At 47.2% G+C, this 26,839-nt stretch overlaps 1 protein-coding gene across 12 annotated transcripts in view; it reads right to left on the reverse strand.

Moving 5' to 3' along the window:
* Window positions 1–3,149: 3,149 nt before the first annotated feature.
* git2a (G protein-coupled receptor kinase interacting ArfGAP 2a) overlaps window positions 3,150–26,839 on the reverse strand; it is a 146,071-nt gene continuing 122,381 nt past the window's right edge. For all 12 annotated transcript variants that reach the window (XM_072481503.1, XM_072480289.1, XM_072480968.1 and 9 more), the window contains 2 exons: window positions 15,534–15,597; window positions 3,150–5,988 (listed from right to left, as the gene is read on the reverse strand). In XM_072481503.1, the coding sequence (XP_072337604.1) occupies window positions 5,776–5,988; window positions 15,534–15,597 (277 nt within the window). In that variant the 3' untranslated portion in view covers window positions 3,150–5,775. The remainder of the gene's footprint in view (window positions 5,989–15,533; window positions 15,598–26,839) is intronic.

Here is a 26,839-nt window from a genome sequence, read left to right on the forward strand (position 1 = left end):
TCCAAGTCAGGATGGTGTATGCCATGGAGGTGGTGGTGTTCCCATTCTCCCTTGTCCTTTGATGTGGCAGAGGTTGCAAGTTTGGAAGGTGCTGTCGAAGGAGCCTTGGTGAGTTGCTACAAGGGCATCTTGTATAAAATACACACTGTACATCAGTGGTAGGGGGAGTGAATATTTAATGTGGGGGAAAGGGATAAAATTTCAGAAGATGTGGTAAATCAAAGGGTAGAGACAAGGCAAGAGAGAAAGGCATAAATATAGGAATGGATCAACAGACCATGACACGAAGGAACAGAGTACAAATCTAAGAGTAAATCAGCAGATAAGGCTAACGGTTACAAAAATAATAAAAGGATAAAGCTAAATGCTCTGTATCTGAATGCAGGTAGCATTTGAAACAAGGCAGATGAACTAAGAGCGTAAACATAAATAAATAAATATGATCTGACAGCCATCACAGACACATGCTACAGGATGACAGATTAGGACCTGACATTTGAAGGGTACATGAAATTTAGGAAGGACAGGAGGCTCTGTTAACTAATGATGATGTTAGCACAAGAGAGGGATGACTTGAGTTCAGGAAACCAGGAAGAAGTGGTTGGGTAGAGATTAGAAATTATAATAGCTATGTTACTTGCAAGAATGGTGTACAGATCCCCTAATAGTAATTGCATGGTAGGATGGAGTATAAAGGAAGAAAGACTGGGAGATTATCAGAAAGGTGCGGTGATATTCATGAAGGATTTTAATCTACTTATAGACAAAGTATATGGGTGGCACAGTAGCACAGTGGTTAGCACAGCGCCAGGGTCCCAAGTTCGAATTCCAGCTTGGGTCACCGTCTGTGTGGAGTCTGCCCGTTCTCCCCTTCTCTGCGTGGGTTTACTCCTGGTGCTCCGGTTTTCTCCCACAGTCCAAAGGTGTGCAGTTCAGGCGGATTGGCCATGATAAAATCTGGCAAATGGAGTATAATGTGGGAAATTGTTCATTTTGGCAAGAAGAATAAAAACATCTCTCAATGGTAAGCGATTGCAGAGCACTGAGATACAGAGGGATGTCCTAGTGCATGAATTGCAAAAGGTTAATATGCAGGTACAGCAAGTAATTAGGAAAGCTAATAGAAAGTTATTGATTATTGAGAGGAGAATCGAATACAAAAGTAGGGATGTTATGCTTCAGTTATATGGGACATTGGTGTGACTACATTGGGAGTCTCCTTATTTAAGGAAGTACGTAAATGCGTTGTAGGCAGTTCAGAGGTTTACTGGACTAATAACTAGAATGGACAGAGAAGGTGTGTGTGAATGTTGCGGGGGGCGGGGTGGAGACGACCATATGTTTTGGTCCTGTCCAAAGATGGAGGATTACTGGAAGGAGGTTTTTAGGGTAATCTCTAAGGTGGTGCCGTGAAATTTGACCCGGGCCCTCAGGAGGCCATATTTGGGGTGTCGGATCAGCCGGGGTTGGAAGCGGGTGCAGAGGCAGATGTTGTAGCCTTCGCCTTGTTGATCGCCTGAAGGCGGATGCTGTTGGGGTGGAGTGCCCTGGCATGGTGGGGGGACCTGCTGGAATTCTTAACTCTTGAGAAGGTTAAGTTTGAACTGAGGAGAAGGATGGATGGGCGTTATTCATTATGCACTCTCAAGAATTGGATGACATTGAACATTAGTGTGGGGGGGGGGGGGGGCACTGTATGTTGATGGTGACTCTGGGTGATTCCGGATTCCTTTATTTTGGTGTTTGTGTTGACATGTGGGTTGTTGTTTGGGGGTTGGTGGGAGGAAGGGATTGTTGTTGTTGATTAGGGGATTGACATTGTATTCGTTACCGTTTATTGGTGGGTGTAAATTTTGAAGAAAATGTGAAAAAGGAGAATAAAAATATTTTTTTAAAAACTAGAATGGGCAGACTGTCTTATGAGGAAAGGTTGGCCAGGCTAGTCCTGTGTCCGACGGAAGAGCGGTAGCCGACTTGATTGAAACATACAAGATCCTGAGGGGTCTTGACCAGGTGGATGTGGGAAGGATGTTTTCCCTTGTAGGAGAAACTAGAACTGTTTAAATGGGTTGCCCATCTAAGACAGAGATCAGGAGAACTTTTTTTTCTGACTGCCGTGAAACTTTGGAAATCTCTTCGCTAAAACGCAACAAGACCTGAGTCTTGGAATATTTTGAAGGAAGAGCTAGATAGATCCTTGATAAGGGGCTGAAAGGTTATTGGTAGGAGGGAAAGTGGAGTTGAGGTTATAATCAGCTCAGCCGTGATCTTATTGAACGGTGGAGCAGGCTCGAGAGGCTGGCGGGCTGAATGGCTCCTGGTTGGTATGGATGGGTTGCCGATCAAGTGGGCTGCTTTGTCCTGGATGGTGTTCGAGTTTCTAGATTTTTTTGGGAACTACACTCATTTATGCAAATGTATTCCATCACATCCTGACTTGTGCCTTGTAGATGGCAGACAGGCTTTGGAGTGTTAGGAGGCGAGTTATTCATTGCAGAATTGCCAGCTACTTACATTCACTCTCGATCAAGCAATAGCGTCCCAATTTAAAAATTCTCGGCCTCGCTTTTAATCCCAATCTCCCCCAGACCCACAATCCTTCAATATATCTGTGCTCTTTTAATTTTAACCTCTTGAGAATCCTTTATTTGAATTGCTTCACCATTGATAGTCATGCCTTCAGCTGCCTAGGTCTTAAGGTCTGGAATTCCCTCCCTACACCTCTCCACTTTGCGTTCCTCCTTGAAGTCACTCCTTGAAATTTACATCTTTGACCAAGCTTCTGGTCATCTGTCCAAATATGAATCCTCATCATAGTCATAGTGTCAGAGTTTTACAGCACGGAAATAGGCCCTTCAGCCCATCGTGTTCTCGCGACCATCCAGCACCTATCTACTCTAATCAGATTTTACAGCACTTGGCCTGTAGCCTAGTGTCATACTTTGTTTTATAATGTTCTTGCGAGGCATCTTGGGACATTTTTATATATTAAAGCTATACAAATTTGTGTCATACTACCCAATTTGAGATATTTAAATATACAGACATGTTAATATCGATCTAGTTTTGTGTAAGTTACAATAAACAAAAGTCTAAAAAAAATGAGTGGAGTACAGGAAGAAAATAAAGAATTCAGAGGAAACTGTATGTACATGTAATGCATTTAATAAGTCAGAGTAAACATCATTACAAACTGTACACGGTTCCATGCTTAGTTGGTTTTGATATATCCATTTGCTGCTAAAAGTGACACACAAATATTATACAGGAAGATCCATATGACAGGTACAGTGCAAAGGTATCTAGGGTGAAATCTTTCTTTCTGGGGGCGAGAAAAGTGAGGAAAAAAAACATTAGTACACTTCCCTGCCCTCAAAGGCTGCTAGTTCTTAAAACAGACTTGCACTGCAACTAATCTGTCAAATCCCACCACAGAACCGCATTGGTGCGTAGATTTCATGCTGTTGTATGGTAATTGTATGCTAATCCCTGTAAAGTCATTTATTAGGAACATTTAATCACCCATTCATATTGCAATAACAGTACCACAAAACCCATCCGCCATCTGAAAATAATCGCTCCCTTTATTTTTCATCATCAAAATAAGAAGGTCCTGAGTACAACCTGCATGGATATACCATATCCGCTCGGTTCAATCACAAATATTAACCCCATCTCCATCATCTTACCAATTTTTCCATTCCCCCACTTGGAACCTAACTAAAAGTTCATGAACAGACTCTGACATCACTATCCTCAGGAAAAAAGTGATGCAATTGTGATTAACCCCATCTTCATTAAATGTTCTCATTATTTTCGCCCTCTGTATTTTCTCCTTTACACACATGATTATAATGACCGAGGAAGTTTCCCACCCGGAACCCCCTCCCCCCACCCCCCTCCCATCTCACAGCTGCTAGCAAAGACACCAAGTTGCTGGCAGGAAGTGCACTTCTGGTCTGGTCCTGCCAGTTCAAATCCACACCTTATTTTCCATTGCATTAGTCTAGGTGCAGATTCGATCGTCAATACAAAAATCAACTGGGATGCCCAGTTTAACCATTTCAAAATCACTTGCATAAAAATTTGGTGACTTCCCCATTCCTCCATCTGGTAATTGATTTACCATCAAGGAGAATTGGAAGCCACAGTGCACCAATCCAAACGAGGTTGTGCTAGTCTCGTCTGTAATGGGTTATAATCTGCAGGTTGAAATCCCCATGTCAGAAGGGTTTTAAACACTGCAGCTGATTGAGATGCACAGTTTTACAGCAATGGGAATTTAATGCAAGTAGTATTAGATTATAAACGTCATTACAATTTACTGACCATTTCACAAATTTAGTCAATATTTTACCAACTAAAAGTAAATGATCTTCCTTAGAATTAACTGACCAAAGATGTTGTACAATGACATGCAAAAGATTAATGATCAATAGCTTCTGCATTCACAATCTAAACACAAATGCAAAATACCTTAGGGTTCGTTGTACATTGCATAATTACAATGCTGTCAGTCATGTAAGTTAAAAGCTATAATCTTATCAGATACAATTTGCACAAAGCAATGAGTGTGGCTTTTAGTTCAATTATGCTTTGGCCAATCTGATTTTATTGATTTTTGCAGCCCCTGGATTAAATTTGTGCATGTTGCTGAATGAAGGAGCACAGTTAAAACTATTCACGTACATGAGAATTCATTAGCAATTATTTAAGATATCGTAATGCTCTTTTGATGTAAAAACGCTTCAACTGAGCAAAGTAGAAAACGTGAATTCTTTTAAAAATTAGATTTAGCCCACTTACTAAAGCTAAATAAATATGGACCTATTCTCTTAAATATTTCATAACTTATTGAATGGTCTGCTTGTGTGCTTTACCATTCAGCCCAATGTATCTGTGCTGGCTCTTTGAAAGAGCTACCCAATTAGTCCCACCGCCTTGCTCTTTCCTCATAGTCCTACAGTTTTATTTCTACTTCAGGTAATACTCACTGCCCACTCGATTAAAACAAAAATCAAGTGCTCAGCAATAGGCTACAGTCCTTTGGTTTCAGCAAATGTCTGGTCACTTTCATAATCCCAGGTAGTTTTACCATTCAACATCAGCCTGTGCCCGATTTTAATCCCCCTCCTTATACAATCCAAAGACTTTCTAAACCCAAGTTTGACATCACCCATCCAATACAAACAAACTGCCCTCTACCATTGCAACTTTAGTTTGTTTCCCTCACTAGGAGTCCTGTACCATTACCAAGTTTGCTCAATAATTAAAATCTTATTTATAGCTTTGGTGCATACAAAAGTCCTCTCCTCTTCCCCCCCCCCCCCCCCCTCCCCCAAAACCCCTTCCAATGCAGCAACTATTTCCCCCAACATTGCATAATTTAGGAAACACTGCTGATTGTTGTAACTGGAAGAAATGCAGTTTAAGTTTCTACATATTTCCGCCGTTATCAATACACTTCAGTTTTATGCACAATTCTAACCAACTGTTATCAGCCTGCTTCAACTCCCAGAAAGCATTATCTTGCCGGTGAGTATTCAGGTCAAACAATGAAAATAGCACCCAGAAAAAAATAGCATAACTCTGCTGCAAACATATAGGGCAGAAGGAAGGTTATTTTAATACCCAAAAATTGTAAATAATGTTATCAAAAAGCATGCAAACATAATACTGACAGAAAGCCCAGACCAAATCTGGTACATATCCAGAACAATTTTCTTTTAACCTAAAAAAAAATATTCTGTAAATAAAAAAGGAAAAAAAAACTAATCAGTTGGTGTTTTCTTTTGTTGTTATAGTAACAAGTTGTTTGGCTGCCTTGGCAATGTCATATGCACACTGGATAACTTGCTGTGTTACCAGTTGGATGTCAGTTGCGGGACCAGCTTCTGCAGGCAGTGCTTTCTTGCATTCTGACTGGAGTCTGTATGCACTTGAAGTTAATAGCCTCAGTGAGGCCCGAACCATCTCTGAACGAGGTTTCTACACAGTGAAAGAAGCATTCTTTATTTGTTACCCTCCACACAACTTAATAGTTCAACAGAAAAGTATACATTGTTTTCAAAGTCCAGATAATGTGAGAAAAAATTAGAAAATCTAACAATATTGGGATAGATAATAGAGAAAATAGATAATAGAGAATAGATAAGAGATAGAGAATAGATTGAATGATAGAGGGATAGCTATATTACAGTAACTTTACTTGGATCAGTTGGGTTTCTGACCTGCACAGAAATTAATGACCACATAAAAATCTCCACACCGAGCTGTGGAGAAGTACACATAGGTAGCACAAGTGGATAGCACTGTGGCTTCACAGCGCAAGAGTCCCATGTTTGATTCCCCACTGGGTCACTGTGCGGAGTCTGCACGTTCTCCCAGTGTCTGCGTGGGTTTCCTCCGGGTGCTCCGGTTTCCTCCCACAGTCCAAAGACGTGCAGGTTAGGTGGATTGGCCATGCTAAATTGCCCTTAGTGTCCAAAAAAAAGAGGTAAGGAGGGGTTATTGGGTTACGGGAATAGGGTGGAAGTGAGGGCTTAATGTGGGTTGGTGCAGACTCGATAGGCCGAATGGCCTCCTTCGCACTGTATGTTCTATGTAGCAATCATGTTGATGTTTCAGGTCGGTGACCTTTCTTTAGAATGGGAAACAAGAGTTAGAACAGGTAACAGGAGTTTAACACGTATAGAGACAGGGAAAGAAGAGCAAGTTGGGGATGGAAGGAAGAGGTGGTGTTAGGCTTCATGTTGAACAATTACTGCCTCAATATTTACAGTTGAAAAGGAGGATAACTTGCCGGAAGTGCCAAAAAAATTAATAGTCAAGAGTGGACCGAGACTTAAGTGCAGAACCATTAATGGAACTAAAGAGTGACAAATCCCCAGGACCTGACCGTTTCCATCCGAGGGTGTTAAAGGAAGTAGGGGAGCACATTGTAGATGCCCTAACTGTAATCTTCCAGAATTCCCTAGATTCACTGATTTGGAAAATTGCACATGTAACTCCACTTTTTAAGGGTGAAATGAGGAAAGCAGGGAATTGCAAACCAGTTAGCCCAAGATCTGTGATGGGGAAATTGCTGGAGTCTATGATCAAGGATGGGGTAACCGAAGACCTTGAAAAATCTTGGGTGATCAGTGAGAGGCAGCATGGTTTTGTGAAGGGAAGGTCATTCCTGACTAATCTTATTGAATTTTTTGAAGAGGTGACTAAGGTAGTGGACGGGAATGCCTATGGATGTCATTTATATGGACTTCAAGAAGGCACTTCATAAAGTCCCACACAAGAGATATTAACGAAAGTGGAGGCCCATGGAATTGAGAACAAATTATTGACATGGTTAGGAAATTGGTTGAGTGGCAGGTGACAGAGAGTGGGGATAATGGATAATAGGAGGTGACTAGTGGTGTACCATAGGGATCTGTGTTGGTGCCTCAATTAGTCACACTATTCATTAATGACTTGGATGATAGCATAGAAAATCATATATCCAAACTTGAGGATGATACAAAGTTAAGCGGCATTGGAGGCAGCTTAGATGATAGCAGAAATTGCAAGGAGATATTGATAGGTTAGGTGAATGGGTAAAATTATGGCAAGTGGAATTCAATGTAAGCATGGAGGGCATGGTAGCACAGTGGTTAGCTCCAGGGTCCCAGGTTCAATTTCTGGCTTGGGTCACTGTCTGTGCGGAGTTTGCACTTTCTCCCCGTGTCTGCGTGGGTTTCCTCTGGGTGCTCCGGTTTCCTCCCACAGTCCAAAGATGTGCAGGTTAGGTGGATTGACCATGCTAAATTGCCCTTTGTGTCCAAAAAGGTTGGGTTGGGTGGGATTACTGGGATAGGGGAATAGGGTGGGGGTGTAGGCTTGGGTAGGGTGCTCTTTCCAAGGGCCGGTGCAGACTCGATGGGCCGAATGGCCTCCTTCTGTACTGTGAATTCTACGATACCTAAAGTGTGAGGTTATCCATTTTGGACCAAAAAAGGATAGAGCAGAATACTTTCTAAATGGAAAGAGGTTAGGTATAGTGGATGTCCAAAAGAGACTTGGGAGTTCAGATGCAGGAACAAGTGCAGAAAATAATCAAAAAGGCTAATGGAATGCAAGCTTTTATATCTAGAGGACTGGAATACAAAAACGCAGGGGTTATGCTTCAGCTATATAAAACCCTGGTTAGACCCCACTTGGAGTGCTGTGAGCAGTTCTGGGCACCACACCGTAGAAAGGATATTTTGGCCTTGGAGGGAGTGCAACGTAGATTTAGCAAAAATTAGTCCTGGATTGCAGGGGTTTGAATTAAGAGGAGAGATTACTCAAATTAGACATGTTTTCACGAGAATTTAGAAGATTAAGGAATGATCTGATCAAAGTTTTCAAGATATTAAGAGGGAAATACAGGGTAGATAAAGATAAACTATTTCCACTGGTTGGAGATTCTAAAACTAGGGGACATAGTATAAAAATTGGGGCTACACCATTCAGGAGGGGTGTTAGGAAGAACTTCTGCACTCAAAGGGTGGGAGAGGTGTGAAACTCACTCCCACAAATAGCAGCTGAAGTTAGACCAGTTGACCTCCGATTGCGGCTATGCTGAGCTAAGTCGTACGTTCGGCAGATCCCGCCAGAAACGGACTTTTGGGCTCTTTTTAGGGTCCCCAGCGGCATTTGTTCAATGGCTCCCAGTGTGGGAAGGTGACAGTACGATTTCCCCAGCACTGTATGGATTGGACCAGGAGTGGAGCGGTGAAAAAAGTAATTCTGGTGCAGCGAAAAGTGCGAGGGAGGAAAGCCAAGATGGCGGCGGGTGGAGACCAGGCAGCGTGGGCGCAGTGGTCGCAAGAGCAGCAGGAGTTTCTCAAGCGTTGCTTCATGGAATTGAAAGCAGAGCTGCTGGAGCCGATGACGGCTTCGATCGACAAGCTGGTCGAGACCCAGAAGGCCCAAGGGGCGGCGATCCGGGAGGTGCGGCAGAAGGCCTCGGCGAATGAGGACGAGATATTGGGTCTGGCGGTGAAGGTGGAGGCGCACGAGGTGCTGCATAAGAAATGGCAGGAGAATTTCGAGGACATGGAGAATCGGTCGAGGAGGAAGAACCTGCGGATTCTGGGTCTCCCGGAGTGAGTGGAGGGGTCGGATGCTTGAGCATATGTGGTCACGATGCTGAACACGTTGATGGGCGCGGGTGCCTTCCGAGGTCCCTGCAGCTGAATGGGGCCCACTGAGTCCTGGCGAGGAGGCCCAAGTCTAACAAACCGCCGCGGGCGGTATTGGTGCGGTTCCACCGCTTGGTGGACAGGGAGTGTGTCCTAAGATGGTCAAAAAAGGAGTGGAGCAGCAGGTGGGAGAATGCAGAGGTCCGTATATGCCAGGACTGGAGCGCGGAGATGGCCAAGAAGAGGGCCGGGTACAATCGGGCTAAGGCAGTTCTGCATCGGAAGGGGGTGAAATTCGGGATGCTGCAGCCGGCGCGACTGTGGGTCACGTTTAAGGACCGGCACCATTACTTTGAGACGCCAGAGGAGGCGTGGACCTTTATTCAGGCCGAAAAGTTGGACACGGACTGAGGGTCGGTTGTGAGGGGAGGTCCCGGGGGCTACTGTGGTTACTGTGGTTAGGGGGCTGTTATGTATTGTTTCCTTGGGTTGGGTGGGGTAGGGTGAAATGGTTCGAAGTGGGGGTTTTGAGAGAGTGTGGGCGTCGGTGGTTGGAAGGACGGGGCCCCGTTGGGGGGAGGGGAGATGGGAGGCCCGAGGTGGGGGAGCTGGGATTAGTCCGCAAAAAGGAGCTGCGCCAGAGGGGGCGGGGCAGGTTTGATGGAAAGCGTGGGCTTTTTCCCCCGCTAGGGAAGGAAGGGGGCAGAGCCGGGGGGTGGGGGGATGGTGGTGGAGAGGAGCGCCCGCTGATGGATGGACAGGGGGGGGGGGGGGGGGGGGGGGGGGGGGAGGGGAAAGAGAGACTACCAAGCTGGGGGGTCGATGGAGTGGCGGGAGTGGCCGGGGTCAGGAGTCAGCTGGCTTACGGGAGTGCTATGGAGGGAGCAGCGCAGCTAGGGGGGGGGGGCTGGGTTGCTGCTGCATTGGCCAAAGGGGAGCTGGAGCTTGGAGAGAGAGTCGGGGCGGGGGTCTGCCGCTGGGGGGGAATGGAGAGTGCGGGAGGCGCGGGCACGTGGCTGGCCTAGAGAAGGGGATGGCTAATCGGCAGGGGTTTGGGGGGGCGGGGGGCGGCGGCCGGAAGCCCCCTGATCCGGCTGATAACTTGGAATGTGAGAGGCCTGAACGGGCCAGTCAAGAGGGTCCGTGTGTTCGCACACCTGAAGGGACTGAAGGCAGATGTGGTTATGCTCCAGGAGACGCATTTGAGGATGGCAGGTTAGGCTGAGAAAGGGGTGGGTAGGGCAGGTTTTCCACTCGGGGTTGGACGCAAAGAATCGAGGAGTGGTGATTTTGGTGGGGAAGTGGGTGTCGTTTGAGGCGCTGAACATCGTGGCAGACAATGGAGGTAGGTATGTGATGGTGAGTGGTCAGCTGAAGGGGGTGCGGGTGGTATTAGTGAATTTATATGCCCCGAATTGGGACGATGCCGGATTTATGCGGCGCATGTTGGGCCGGATTCTGGACCTGGAGGCAGGGAGCTTGATAATGGGGCGGGGGGGGAGGGGGGGGGGGGGAAAGAACTTCAACACGGTACTGGATCCAGCATTGGATCCCTCCAGGTCCAGGACGGGTAAGAGGCCGGCGGCGGCCATGGTGCTGAGGGGGTTTATGGACCAGATGGGAGGAGTGGACCCATGGAGGTTTGTCAGGCCGGGGGCCAGGGAATTTTCTTTTTTTTCCCATGTCCATAAAGCCTACTCCCGGATAGACTTCTTCGTTATGAGCAGGGCACTAATCCCGAGGGTGGAGGACACGGAGTATTCGGCCATAGCCATCTCAGACCATGCCCCGCATTGGGTGGAGCTGGAGCTAGGGGAGGAGAGGGATCAGCGCCCGCTGTGGCGCCTGGATGTGGGCTTGCTGGCGGATGAGGTGGTGAGAGGGCGGATCCGGGGGTGCATTGAAAGCTATCTAGAGACTAACGATAATGGGGAGGTGAAGGTGGGGGTGGTCTGGGAGCGCTGAAGGCGGTGATTAGGGGAGAGCTAATCTCCACTAGGGCCCACAAGGAGAAGGAGAGGAGAGAGAGGGAGAGATTGGTGGGGGAGATTTTAAGGGTGGATAGGAGGTATGCAGAGGTCCCCGAGGAGGGCCTACTCAAGGAGCGACGAAGCCTCCAGGCCGAGTTCGACCTGTTGACCACCAAGAAGGCAGAGGTGCAGTGGGGGAAAGCGCAAGGGGCGGTGTATGAGTACGGGGAGAAGGCTAGCCGGATGTTGGCACACCAGCTTCGGAAGCGGGAGGCAGCGAGGAAGATTGGGGGAGTTAGGGACAAAGGGGGGAACACGGTGCGGAGTGCGGTGGGAATAAATGGGGTATTTAGAGACTTTTATGAGGGGCTGTATAGGTCTGAGCGCCTGACAGAGGGGGGGGGGATGCGTCGATTTTTGGATCGACTGAGGTTCCCGAGGGTGGAGGAGGAGCAGGTGGCTGGGCGTGGGGCACCGGTAGGGCTGGAGGAGCTGACTAAGGGGCTGGGAGTATGCAGGCGGGGAAGGCACCAGGGCCAGATGGGTTCCCGGTGGAATTTTACCGGAAGTACATGGACCTGCTGGGCCCTCTATTAGTGAGGACTTTCAATGAGGCGAGGGAGACGATGTCCAGGGCGCTGATCTCGTTGATCTTGAAGCGGGGCAAGGACCCATTATAGTGTGGGTCGTATAGGCCAATCTCTCTCCTCAACGTGGACGCGAAGCTATTAGCTACCAGAATTGAGGACTGTGTCCCGGGGGTGATTCACGAGGACCAGACGGGTTTTGTTAAGGGAAGGCAGCTGAATACCAATGTGCGGAGGCTCCTTAATGTAATCGTGATGCCTGCAGTGGAGGGGGAAGCGGAGATAAGAGGCGGCGATGGACGCGGAGAAGGCCTTCGATAGGGTGGAGTGGGGGTACCTCTGGGAAGTGTTGAGGAGGTTTGGGTTCGGGGAGGGGTTCATTAGTTGGGTTAGGCTACTTTACAAAGCCCCGGTGGGGAGTGTGGCCACGAATCGGAGGAGGTCTGAATACTTTCGGCTGTACCGTGGGACGAGGCAGGGGTGCCCCCTCTCCCCCTTGCTATTTGGATTGGCAATTGAGCCTTTGGCTGTGGCTCTAAGGGGGTCCAGGAACTGGAGGGAGCTGGTCCGGGGGGGGGGGGGGGTTTCGTTGTATGCCAATGACCTGTTACTGTATGTGGCGGACCCAGTTGGGGAGGGGGGGGATGCCGGAGGTGATGCAGATCCTCAGGGAGTTTGGGGACTTTTCCGGGTATAAGCTCAACGTGGGGAAGAGTGAGCTCTTCGTGGTACACCCAGGGGACAGGGAAGGGGGGCAGACGAGCTTCCACTGAAGAGGGCGGAAAGGAGTTTTTGGTACCTGGGGATCCAGGTAGCCAGGAGCTGGGGGGCCCTACACAAGCTCAACTTGACGAGGCTGGTGGAGCAGAGGGAGGAGGAGTTTAAAAGGTGGGATATGCTGCCACTCCCTGGCAGGTAGGGTACAGTCGGTGAAGATGACGGTGCTCCCGAGATTCCTTTTTCTATTCCAGTGCCTCCCCATCCTGATCCCCAAGGCCTTTTTTAAGCGGGTCAGTAGGAGCATCATGGGATTCGTGTGGGTGAAAAAGATCCCGAGGGTGAGAAGGGTGTTTCTGGAGCAGAGTAGGGACAGAGGAGGGTTAGCGTTACCTAATCTGTGTGGGTATTACTGGGCTGCCAATGTGGCGATGATACGCAAGTGGGTAATGGAGGGGGAGGGGGCGGCGTGGAAGAGGCTGGAGATGGCGTCCTGCATGGGCACGAGTCTGGGAGCGCTGGCGACAGCACCGCTGCCGCTCCCGCCAACTAGGTACACCACGAGTCCGGTGGTAGCGGCGACTTTGAAAATTTGGGGGCAGTGGAGACGCGACAGGGGTGTGGTAGAGGCTTCGGTTTGGTCCCCGATCCGGGAGAACCATCGGTTCGTCCCGGGGAGAATGGATGGAGGGTTCCTGAGCTGTCACAGGGCAGGAATTAGAAGGATGGGGGACCTGTTTTTAAGATGGGACGTTTGCGAGCCTTGGGGCACTGAAGGAAAAATTTGGGCTCCCCCCCGGAAATGCCTTCAGGTATATGCAGGTAAGGGCGTTTGTAAGACGGCAGGTGAGGGAGTCCCCGCTGCTTCCAGCACTCCGCATCCAGGATAGGGTGCTCTCGGGGGTGTGGGTTGGAGAGGGCAGGGTCTCGGCGATCTACCAGGAGATGCAGGAGGAGGAGGAGACCTCGGTGGAGGAGCTAAAGGGTAAATGGGAGGAGGAGCTTGGGGAGGAGATAGACGAGGGTGCGTGGGCAGATGCCCTGGGTAGGGTTAATTCTTCCTCCTCTTGCGCCAGGCTTAGCCTGATACAATTTAAGGTTCTTCACAGAGCGCATATGACAGGGGCGAGGCTGAGCAGGTTCTTTGGGGTGGAAGACAGGTGTAGGAGGTGCTCGGGGAGCCCAGCAAATCACACCCACATGTTCTGGGCATGCCCGGCGCTGGATGGGTTCTGGAGGGGTATTGCGAGGACGGTGTCTAAGGTGGTGAACGCCCGGGTTAAGCCGAGCTGGGGGTTAGCACTATTTGGGGTATCGGACGAGCCGGGAGTGCAGGAGGCAAAAGGGGCCGGTATTCTGGCCTTTGCGTCCCTGGTAGCCCGGCGGAGGATTCTGCTACAGTGGAAAGATGAAAAATGAAATGAAATGGAAATCGCTTATTGTCACAAGTAGGCTTCAAATGAAGTTACTGTGAAAAACCCCTAGTCGCCACATTCCGGCGCTTGTTCGGGGAGGCTGGTACGGGAATTGAACCGTGCTGCTGGCCTTCCTTGGTCTACTTTAAAAGCCAGCTCTTTAGCCCTGTGCTAAACCAGCCCCTGGTTGTGCGGCCCCCAAGCGTGGAAGCCTGGATCAGCGACATGGCAGGGTTCATTAAATTGGAGAGGGTAGAACTTGCAACTAGACATTTCACAGACTTCTGGACTCAACACTGGAGTTCAACAATTTCAGAATCAAACTACTGCTCCCACTCCTTCAGACAGCAATTGCTAGCAATGATCCTGCTTTTGTTATTTGCAGCTTCTCTAGGCCCATCTTTTGTTCATTTTCTTGTCCTCTTACCACCCTCTGGCTTGCACCATTATCGCTTTCGTCATTTAATCAGCCTCGCCATCCACTCTGTCACAGACATTCCCTCTTGTTCTATCTTCTCATCTCCTCCTTTTCTCCTTTCCTTGCCTCTGTACTTACTCAAAAGATTTTGCATTTCCAACCTTTTCCAGTTTAGATTAAAGGTCATCAACCTTCCAAACCCACAATCACTACCGTCCAGAAGGACAAGAGAAACAGATACCTGGGAACCCCACCACCTAGAGGTTCCCCTCCAAGTCACTCATCATCCAGACTTGGAAATATATAGGCATTTCTTCACTGTCGCTGGGTCAAAATCCTGGAACTCTCTCCCTCAAAACAATGTGGGTGCACCTACACCTCAGGGACTGCAGTGGTTCAAGAAGGCAGCTCACCGCCACCTTCTCAAGGACAACTAGGGATGGGCAGTAAATTCTGGCCTAGCCAATGATGCCCACATCCCAATAATGAATTAACAAAACCTGAAATGATAATTGTTTCTCCCTCTACACGTGCAGCCTGACCTACTGAGTATTTCCAGCATTCTTTTTCAATATTTCTAGCATCTGCATATGTTCCTTTTATGTGGAGTTTACATTCTCCTCTTAAGAAGACATCCCACTAACCTAAATCCAGAGAGTTGGCAGCAGCAAGTCTGGAGTTTAATCAGCTCTACTAGAGCCACACAGCCCACTAGGCACAGCACCAGTGAATTTCTTACTGCTTTTCAGTCAGGACCATCCTATCAATCACGGCACTGACTTGCAGGATTTACCTGGTGCCAAGTGGGAACAGTATCAACTCCCAGTCGTAGATTTGCCACTCCATGTTTGATGAGTATTTTGCCTGCAAGTCAATCACCAAATGCACTCTGGACTATTGGCAGAACTTCCTGGTTTGACATCAGAAGGTTGCATTTGTTCAGGATTTTAATTGCCGGTGTGACATTGTGGAGTCACTTATAAACAATAATTTGAGCTCTCACCAATTTACAATAAAGTACATACAGATTATCCTGGAATATCCATGGAATGGGTGACCTTTCAGAACCCCGACTTTCCACAGCCTATCTCTAGACTCTTGTTACCTTTTTCCTTTCCACTTCTCTTTTCCAATCTGAACTAGAAACTTCATTGGCCTTGTACCAATCATTTAACTTAGCTGAAGACTTTACTTACTGGAATTAACAAACATTTTGTTCAAGGAAAACAAGGAAACTAAAATATAGATTAAAAAAAAAAATGACTCACCTTTGGAAAAAGAGCTGCCATCTCAGCTACAGCAACATGTATCCTTTCCGAGCAGGGCATAAAGCTGATGGGTGAAATAGCAAATGCAGAAGGTACAGGAAAAGGGGAAAAAGAAAAACCATTAATCACTCAATTAATATACTGGTGGGTGACTGAAGTTAAAGCAATATTCAAGCAAGTCTACACTAATACGGCCATTGAATAAAGTAATCCAGGGAGTGAGATGGGACATGCATGTGGAAATGATTATCTACTGCAGGGTGTCCAATCTGGCCCTCAATCATTGACAATTGGGCCCACAAAGCCCAGCTAACATGTAATAAATTTCTTAATAACTGTCTGTGTGAATTAAATTTTGTACTTCTGGAAGGTTGGAAATTGCTGTTCTTAATGCCATTGTCTCACTGATGGATAAATCTTAGGGCAAGAACATTGTTAGTACCTACAATTTAAAATAAGGGAACATTAATTTCAATTTGTGGACAAGACTCCATGATATATCCACCCGAGTGGCACATGAAGGTACAAAGTTGGGGCATTGCTGCGCTGTTTATGTAGTTGTTTAAATTGTGGCAATGGATTCTGTATTAACATCCACTTTCTAATTAGGATGAACCCCAACATTGTTTAAAACTATGGTATGGGGTTCTCTAAAAGCTTGTTGAGTAAATGATTTGATGTGTGACACTTTCACTGTATGATCAGTTTGGTCCCAATATACTAGACTTGTGTAGAGTTAGTTGATCTCACACAGGGAAGTAGTTGGGGCATTCCAACTAGTCTCAGTTTCTCTGCTCCTCTCACCCACTCTAATCTGTCACCTTCTGAATTGTCCTCTCATTTAACAATTTCTCCTTTAACATGTCTCATTTTCTCCAAATCAAAGGTGTGGCTATTGGTACCCGAATGGGTCCCAGTTTTGCCTGTCTCTTTATGGGGTATGTGGAACATTCCTTGTTCCAGTCCTACTCTGCGTCCCTCCCACAACTCTTAACGGTACATCGACGACTGTTTCAGAGCCACTTCGTGTTCCTCTGTGGACCTAGAAAAAGTTATTAATTTTGCTTCCAAACGGGAGGAACAGCACCTCATCTTCTGATTAGGCACATTACAACTTTCCGGACTTTCCATGGAGTTCAACAACTTCAGACCGTGAACTCTCTCCTCCACCTTCACCCCATTTTTATTTCTATCAATTTAGTTTCATTTCTTCCATTGATCTGTTTTTCCCTCACCATTGTTCCCCCTCCCCCATTCCACTTCGGCCAACTGTTCCTGGTTGCCCTTTGGCACACTGCTCACCTTTGTTCTGCCATTCAAACATTCTAATTTCTTTATGCGACACTATCAGCACCCTTCTTAGCCTTAATCAGCTCCACTTAAATTCTTTTTGTCTTTCTGTCCACAAGATCATTGTCAATCTCCACCTATCGCTGGCCTCCTACCCAGCCCCACTGCTCCACGCAACCTCCTCCCTACAACAGTATAAATCTGATCCCATTTCCAGTTCTCTCTAGCATTAACAGTCATCCAGACTCTAAACGTTAGCTCCCCTTTCTCTGCACAGATGCTGCCAGATCTGCTGGGATTGTCCTGTATTTTCTGTTTTTGTTTCAAATTCCAGCATCCGCAGTAATTTGCTTTTATATTACAGTCTCAGTGTTCCTTGGTGCGGTTTTAGATTGCTATCCACTCACCTTTTGTTGGATAGTTTTTTATTTTTGTACATTGGGCGAGGATGGGATTAGGCTTGGTTGCGTTGCCCTTCACTTGCCAATGCATGTATCCCAAACTCACATTAATAACCAGTTGGTAAAGCTATCAGATACTACTGAACCATACATATCCCAACATAAAATGTTCGATCACATCTACTCCTCACATCCATCTCCCAACTAAGAGTCTTATGGAATTAATGTTCTTATGGTTAACTTACACCAGCTCACTTGTGCAATATTAAAATCCAACTCATTTAAAAATCTCCCCATAAACCATGGTAAGAATGCAAGATGTGCATGATATCACTCAGTAACATGGCATACAAAAATCAAGATTAATCAGTGAGCTGAAAGGAGAGTGGTTAATCAGATTGGTGAACTACAGGCGCAGGTTGGGAAATTAAACCAATAATAATAATCTTTATTAGTGTCACAAGTAGGCTTACATTAACACTGCAATGAAGTTACTGTGAAATGCCCCTAGTCGCCACACTCTGGCGCCTGTACGAGTACACTAAGGGAGAATTCAGAATGTCCAATTCACCTAACAGCAACATCTTTTGGGTCTTGAGAGAGGAAACTGGAGCACCCGGAGGAAACCCACCAGACACGGGGAAAACGTACAGACTCCGCACAGACAGTGACCCAAGCCTGGAATCGAACCTGGGTTCTTGGCACTGTGAAGCAACCATGCCAACTACTGCTACCTATTATTGCTATAATGGAGATCTGGTTCAAAGAAGAGCAGGACTGGGCACTAAATAACCCTGGGTACAAAGTGTTTGGGAGAGTCAGGAAAGCAAAAGGGGGGCGGAGTGGCAGTTTTGATTAAAGGCAGTACTGGAGGAAGAGATTTTGGGATGTGGGCTTCGCTGGCTAGGCCAGCATTTATTGCCCATCCCTAGTTGCCCTCAAGAAGGTGGTGATGAACTCCTTCTTGAACCACTGCAATCCTGGAGTTCCAGGATTTTGACCCAGCGACAGTGAAGTAATAGCAATATATTTCCAAGTCAGGATGATGAGTGACATGGACAGAAACCTTCAGGTGATGGCGTTTCCAAGTATCTGCTGCCCTTGTCCTTCGAGGTGGCAGTAATCATGAGTTTGGAAGGTGCTGCCTAAGGAACCTTGTTGAGTTCCTGCAGCGTGTTTTGTGGATGATACACACTGCTGCCACTGTTTGTCGGTAGTGGAGGAATTGAATGTTTGTGGAAGGAGTAGCAATTAAACAGGCTGTTTTTTCCTGGATGGTGTTGAGCTTTTTCGATGTTTTAAAGCTGCGCTGATCCAGGCAAGGTGGAGCGTATTCCATCATACTCCTGACTTGTGCCTTGTAGATGGGAGACAGACTCTGAGGAGTCAGGAGGTGAATTATGTGCCATGGGATTCCTAGCCTTTGACCTGCTTGTATGGTTAATCCAGTTCAGTTTCTGGTCAATTGTAAGCGCCAGAATGCATGGGATCTCCGCAGGAGGCAGAGATGGATCATCCACTCGACACTTCTGGCTGAAGATAGCTGCAAATGCTCCAGCCTCATCTTTTGCACTGATGTGCTGGGCTCCTCCATCATTAAAGATGAGGATATTTGTGGAGCCGCCTCCTCCACTGAGGTGTTCAATTGTCCACCATCATTCACAACTGGATGTGGCAGGACTGCAGAGCTTTGATCTTATCCACTGGTTGTGGAATTGCTTAGCTCTGTCTATCACTTGCTACTTATGTTGTTTGGCAGGCAAGTAGTCCTGTGTTGTAGCTTCACCAGATTGACACCTCATTTTTAGGGCTGCCTGGTGTTGTTCCTGGCATGCCCTCCTGCATTCTTCACTGAACCAGGGTGATGCCCTGGTTTGGTGGTAATGGTGGAGTGAGGGAAATGCTGGGCTATGGGGTTACATATTGTGGACACGTACCATTCTGTCTAGTTTTGAGCTGCTAGATCTATTCCATTGATGGTATCTTCAATGTGAAGATGCGACTTTGTCTCCACAAGGACTGTGCAGTGGTCACTCCTATTGATACTGTTATGGACAGTTGCAGGTAGGTGAGAATGAGGTGAAGTATGTTATTCCCTCTTGTTTGTTCCCTCACCACCTGCCAGAGTCTCAGTCTAGCAGTTATGACCAGGCCAGCTCGGTCTGTGGTGATGGACGATGCTGAGGATTCTCAGGGTAACTCCCTCCTGATTGGATACCACTAAGCCATCACCTCTTGAATAGCGATGGTGGTGTCTGGGACATTAGGTCTAAGGTACGATTCCTTGAGTATGATGATGTCAGGCTGTTGAATTACTTCCAACAGGACTGGGTTTGCCGCTTGCGGTGCCTAGGTCAATGCCAGGTGTTCCATTCTGTTTCATTCTTTTTTGCTTCCTTTGTAGTAGTTATCATAAAGGTTTACAGCATGGAAACAGGCCCTCTGGCCCAATTGGTCCATGCTGCCCAATTTTTACCACTAAGCTAGTCCCAATTGCCCACATTTAGCCCATATCCCTCTATACCCATCTTACCCATAAAACTGTCTAAATGCTTTTTGAAAGACAAAATTGTACCCGCATCTGGCAGCTCGTTCCATTCACCACCCTCTTGTATGAAAAGATTGCCCCTCTGGTCCCTTTTGTATCTCTCCCCTTAAACCTATGCCCTCTTGTTTTAGACTCCCCTACCTTTGGGAAAAGATATTATCTGTGCCCCTCAGTATTTTATAGACCTGTATAACATCACCCCTAAAGAACCGAGTGGCATGCTGGGCTACGTCTGGGTCTGGAGTCACATCTAGGCCAGACCGTTTAAAGATGGCAGGTTTCCATCCGTGAAGAACATCAGCGAACCAGCTATGTTTTGACGACAGTTGTTTCATGGTCATCATTCCAGACTGAATTTAAATTCAACCGTCTGCCGTGGTGGAATTTGAGCCCGGATCCCCAGAGCATTATTGGACTATTGGTCCAGTGACAATACCACTGGGCCACCACCTCCCCTATTCCAGAGGTGCAAGAAATATAGAGTAATTATATTGGGGGACTCCAAATACTCAAATATAAACTAGGATAGGAAGAGTGCAAAGGGACAAAGAGGGCAAGAGGTTCTGGTGAGTGTTTAAGATAATTTTCTGCAGTATGTTTCTGGCGATCCTGGTCCAACTAGAGGGCAGGCACTGTTGGGCCTGGTTCTTGACCCAAGTGGATCAAATAACAGTGGGAGAGTATTTAGGGGGACAGTAACCACTGTATTATAAGGTTTAGGTTGACCATGGAAAAGGACAAGGGGCAATCTAAAGCAGGGATTATTAATTTGGGGAAGCCTACTTTGATGGCTCGGGAATACATCAGAGTTTTAAAAAGATAAATTTAAGTACCCAATTTTTTCTTTTTCCAATTTGGGGGCAATTTAGTGTGGCTAATCCACCTACCGTGCACATTTATGGACTGTGGGGGTGAAACCCACGCAGACATGGGGAGAATGTGCCAACTCCACACGGACAGTGACCCAGGGTGGGATTTGAACCTGGGTCCTCAGCGCCGTCCCACATCGGAGTTGAAATCAAATATTGGCAGAAACAACAGTGGCTGAACAATGGGCTACCATCAAAGTGATAGTATTGCAGGCAATGCCAAGGTATATTCCCTTGCATGGGAAAGGTAGGACAAATAAATTTAGAACACCCTGGACGATGAGCGAGGTAAAGGTGAAGGTGAAAAGGAAGTGCACGTATGACAGACAGATGTCAGGACAAAAGTACAATGGAGAATCAGGCTAAATTTGGAGGGCTGGAGGGGAAGTGAAAAACTGATAAGAAAAGCAAGCACGGAGGATGAAAAGAGACTGGCAACTAACATAAAAGTGAATCTCAAGGTCTTGCAGCACGGTAGCACCATGGTTAGCACAGTTGCTTCACAGCTCCAGGGTCCCAGGTTTGATTCCCAGCTTGGGTCACTGTCTGTGCAGAGTCTGCACGTTCTCCCCGTGTCTACGTGGGTTTCCTCCGGGTGCTCCGGTTTCCTCCCACAGTCCAAAGATGTGTGGGTTAGGTGGATTGGCCATGCTAAATTGCCCTTAAGGGTCCAAAAAGGTTAAGAGGGATTACTGGGTTACAGAGATAGGCTGGAGTCATGGGCTTAAGTAGGGTGCTCTTTCGAAGAGGCGGTGCAGACTCGATGGGCCAAATGATTCTATGATTCTTCTGTAAGCATGCAAATAATAAAGAGGTGCTCAAAGAAAGGGTAGGGCTAATTACAGATAAAAAGGAGACTTGCATGTGGAGACGGGAGAAATGGCAGCGGTATTAAATTACTTTGCATCTGTCTTTACTAAGGAAGGCTACAGATCACAAACCCACTCAACTCGACCTACAACACAGACTACGCTGAGAGACTCTGCGTCGCACCTCTCTCACACCCGTCAACCACCTCGTGCACCAGCTCTACAGCAGACGCCGAAACCTGGAAACCAAGATAGAGTCCATATTCTCAACTTACGCTCAGGATGCAGACCAGCTGCGGAACACCGCCAAACAGATGAGACAACGATACTATACCACCTGTATGCACACCAAGAACAGGAAGCTTGAGAAACTCGGCATCACCATCAGCATCAAGCAAGCCTTCCCCGGTACCACAGTAGAAAACAATACAGGGAAATCTATTGGCAACTTGTCGGACTACACCCTTCAACCAGACGAAATTAAAGTCCGAGGGCTCAATTTCTGTACCACCACCAAAATGGACCCTATCAGTCTCGTGGCTGACACGGAGGAATTCATCAGGCGAATGAGGCTCCGGGAATTCTTCCACAGACCCCAAGAGGCCGACAGCGAACCCAATGAGGCAACCAATGAACCGGCCAATGAACCGGAACAGCAGACCGGGAGATCTGCGGTGCAGTAACCGAAGAGGAAAGAGTTGAATTACACCCCTCCGGAAGGCCGCTGCCCTAGACTCGACATGTCCCTTAGACGGGGCGGAGTTTGTAAGGAGCATCCAGGAGGGCTTCTTAAAACAATATGTAGACAGTCCAACTAGGGAAGGGGCGGTACTGGACCTGGTATTGGGGAATGAGCCCGGCCAGGTGGTAGATGTTTCAGTCGTGGAGCATTTCGGTAACAGTGACCACAATTCAGTAAGCTTTAAAGTACTGGTGGACAAGGATAAGAGTGGTCCTAGGTTGAATGTGCTAAATTGGGGGAAGGCTAATTATAACAATATTAGGCGGGAACTGAAGAACATAGATTGGGGGCAGATGTTTGAGGGCAAATCAACATCTGACATGTGGGAGGCTTTCAAGTGTCAGTTGAAAGGAATTCAGGACCGGCATGTTCCTGTGAGGAAGAAGGATAAATACCGCAATTTTCGGGAACCTTGGATAACGAGAGATATTGTAGGCCTCGTCAAAAAGAAAAAGGAGGCATTTGTCAGGGCTAAAAGGCTGGGAACAGACGTAGCCTGCGTGGAATATAAGGAAAGTAGGAAGGAACTTAAGCAAGGAGTCAGGAGGGCTAGAAGGGGTCACGAAAAGTCATTGGCAAATAGGGTTAAGGAAAATCCCAAGGCTTTTTACACGTACATAAAAAGCAAGAGGGTAGCCAGGGAAAGGGTTGGCCCACTGAAGGATAGGCAAGGGAATCTATGTGTGGAGCCAGAGGAAATGGGCGAGGTACTAAATGAATACTTTGCATCAGTATTCACCAAAGAGAAGAAATTGGTAGATGTTGAGTCTGGAGAAGGGTGTGTAGATAGCCTGGGTCACATTGAGATCCAAAAAGACGAGGTGTTGGGTGTCTTAAAAAATATTAAGGTAGATAAGTCCCCAGGGCCTGATGGGATCTACCCCAGAATACTGAAGGAGGCTAGAGAGGAAATTGCTGAGGCCTTGACAGAAATCTTTGAATCCTCACTGTCTTCAGGAGATGTCCCGGAGGACTGGAGAATAGCCAATGTTGTTCCTCTGTTTAAGAAGGGTAGCAAGGATAATCCAGGGAACTACAGGCCGGTGAGCCTTACTTCAGTGGTAGGGAAATTACTGGAGAGAATTCTTCGAGACAGGATCTACTCCCATTTGGAAGCAAATGGACGTATTAGTGAGAGGCAGCATGGTTTTGTGAAGGGGAGGTCGTGTCTCACTAACTTGATAAGAGTTTTTCGAGGAGGTCACTAAGATGATTGATGCAGGTAGGGCAGTGGATGTTGTCTATATGGACTTCAGTAAGGCCTTTGACAAGGTCCCTCATGGTAGACTAGTACAAAATATTCAGCCTGGATCCCAGTTACCAGTGGCGTACCGCAGGGATCAGTTCTGGGTCCTCTGCTGTTTGTGATTTTCATTAATGACTTGGATGAGGGAGTTGAAGGGTGGGTCAGTAAATTTGCAGACGATACGAAGATTGGTGGAGTTGTGGATAGTAAGGAGGGCTGTTGTCGGCTGCAAAGAGACATAGATAGGATGCAGAGCTGGGCTGAGAAGTGGCAGATGGAGTTTAACCCTGAAAAGTGTGAGGTTGTCCATTTTGGAAGGACAAATATGAATGCGGAATATAGGGTTAACGGTAGAGTTCTTGGCAATGTGGAGGAGCAGAGAGATCTTGGGGTCTATGTTCATACATCTTTGAAAGTTGCCACTCAAGTGGATAGAGCTGTGAAGAAGGCCTATGGTGTGCTCGCGTTCATTAACAGAGGGATTGAATTTAAGAGCCGTGAGGTGATGATGCAGCTGTACAAAACTTTGGTAAGGCCACATTTGGAGTACTGTGTACAGTTCTGGTCGCCTCATTTTAGGAAGGATGTAGAAGCTCTGGAAAAGGTGCAAAGAAGATTTACCAGGATGTTGACTGGAATGGAGAGTAGGTCTTACGAGGAAAGGTGGAGGGTGCTAGGCCTTTTCTCATTAGAGCGGAGAAGGATGAGGGGCGACTTGATAGAGGTTTATAAGATGATCAGGGGAATAGATAGAGTAGACAGTCAGAGACTTTTTCCCCGGGTGGAACACACCATTACAAGGGGACATAAATTTAAGGTGAAAGGTGGAAGATATAGGAGGGATATCAGAGGTAGGTTCTTTACCCAGAGAGTAGTGGGGGCATGGAATGCACTGCCTGTGGAAGTAGTTGAGTCGGAAACATTAGGGACCTTCAAGCAGCTATTGGATAGGTACATGGATGACGGTAAAATGATATAGTGTAGATTTATTTGTTCTTAAGGGCAGCACGGTAGCATTGTGGATAGCACAATTGCTTCACAGCTCCATGGTCCCAGGTTCGATTCCGGCTTGGGTCATTGTGTGCGGAGTCTGCACGTCCTCCCCGTGTCTGCGTGGGTTTCCTCCGGGTGCTCCGGTTTCCTCCCACAGTCCAAAGATGTGCAGGTTAGGTGAATTGGCCAATGATAAATTGCCCTTAATGTCCAAATTGCCCTTGGTGTTGGGTGGAGGTGTTGAGTTTGGGTATGGTGCTCTTTCCAAGAGCCGGTGCAGACTCAAAGGGCCGAATGGCCTCCTTCTGCACTGTAAATTCAATGATAATCTATGATTAATCTAGGACAAAGGTTCGGCACAACATCGTGGGCCGAAGGGCCTGTTCTGTGCTGTATTTTCTATGTTCTATGTTCTATGTTCTAAAAGGTGAAGTCACACGGGATCAGGGGTGAGCTGGCAAGGTGGATACAGAACTGGCTAGGTCATAGAAGGCAGAGAGTAGCAATGGAAGGATGCTTTTCTAATTGGAGGGCTGTGACCAGTGGTGTTCCACAGGGATCAGTGCTGGGACCTTTGCTGTTTGTAGTATATATAAATGATTTGGAGGAAAATGTAACTGGTCTGATTAGTAAGTTTGCAGATGACACAAAGGTTGGTGGAATTGCGGATAGCGATGAGGACTGTCAGAGGATACAGCAGGATTTAGACTGTTTGGAGACTTGGGCGGAGAGATGGCAGCTGGAGTTTAATCCGGACAAATGCGAGTAATGCATTTTGGAAGGTCTAATGCAGGTAGGGAATATACAGTGAATGGTAGAACCCTCAAGAATATTGAAAGTCAAAGAGATCTAGGTGTACAGGTCACTGAAAGGGGCAACACAGGTGGAGAAGGTAGTCAAGAAGGCATACGGCATGCTTGCCTTCATTGGCCGGGGCATTGAGTATAAGAATTGGCAAGTCATGTTGCAGCTGTATAGAACCTTAGTTAGGCCACACTTGGAGTATAGTGTTCAATTCTGGTCGCCACACTACTAGAAGGATGTGGAGGCTTTAGAGAGGGTGCAGAAGAGATTTACCAGAATGTTGCCTGGTATGGAGGGCATTAGCTATGAGGAGCAGTTGAATAAACTCGGTTTGTTCTCACTGGAACGAAGGAGGTTGAGGGGCGACCTGATAGAGGTCTACAAAATTATGAGGGGCATAGACAGAGTGGATAGTCAGAGGCTTTTCCCTGGGGTAGAGGGGTCAATTACTAGGGGGCATAGGTTTAAGGTGAGAGGGGCAAGGTTTAGAGTAGATGTACGAGGCAAGTTTTTTATGCAGAGGGTAATGGGTGCCTGGAACTCGCTACCGGAGGAGGTGGTGGAAGCAGGGACGATAGTGACATTTAAAGGGCATCTTGACAAATACATGAATAGGATGGGAATAGAGGGATACGGACCCAGGAAGTGTAGAAGATTGTAGTTTAGTCGGGCAGCATGGTCGGCACGGGCTTGGAGGGCCGTAGGGCCTGTTCCTGTGCTGTACATTTCTTTGTTCTTTTGTATGCTCAAGCCGTCAGGAGTCGCGTCAATGCCAGATTCATCAATCGCATTCACAAGACAGCCCCGAATGTCACCCAAGCACAGCGCAATGCCATCCGCGCTCTCAAGACCAACCGCAACATCGTCATCAAACCAGCAGACAAAGGAGGGCCACCGTCATACTGAACAGAACGGACTACTGCAAAGAAGCGTACCGACAACTCAACAACCATGAACACTACAGACAGTTACCCGCAGATCCGACCAAGGAACACACCCGCCAATTCAACAGACTGATCAAGATCTTGGATCCAGACCTTCAGCGTAACCTACGTGCTCTCATCCCATGTACTCCCCGCGTTGGAGATCTCTACTGCCTCCCGAAAATACATACAGCCAACATATCAGCCCGTCCTATCGTATCAGACAATGGGACCCTGTGTGAGAACCTCTCTGGCTACATCGAGGGCATCTTGAAACCCCATCGTCCAAGGAACGCCCAGCTTCTGTCGCGATACGACGGACTTCTTACAGAAACTCAGCACCCATGGACCAGTTGAACCAGGAACATTCCTCTTCACAATGGATGTCTCGGCACTCTACACCAGCATCCCCCATGACGACGGCATTACTGCAACTGCCCCAGTACTCAACACTGACAACTGCCAATCTCCAGACACCATAACCATAAGACATAGGAGCAGATTTAGGACACTCGGCCCATCGAGTCTGCTCTGCCATTCAATCATGGCTGATATTTTCTCATCCCCATTCTCCTGCCTTCTCCCCATTACCCCTGATCCCCATATTAATCATGAACCTATCTATCTCTGTCTTAAAGACACTCAGTGATTTGGACTACACAGCCTTCTGCGGCAAAGAGT

This window comes from Scyliorhinus torazame, chromosome 1 (assembly GCF_047496885.1).
Source record: "Scyliorhinus torazame isolate Kashiwa2021f chromosome 1, sScyTor2.1, whole genome shotgun sequence".
Taxonomy (NCBI): Eukaryota; Metazoa; Chordata; class Chondrichthyes; order Carcharhiniformes; family Scyliorhinidae; genus Scyliorhinus; species Scyliorhinus torazame.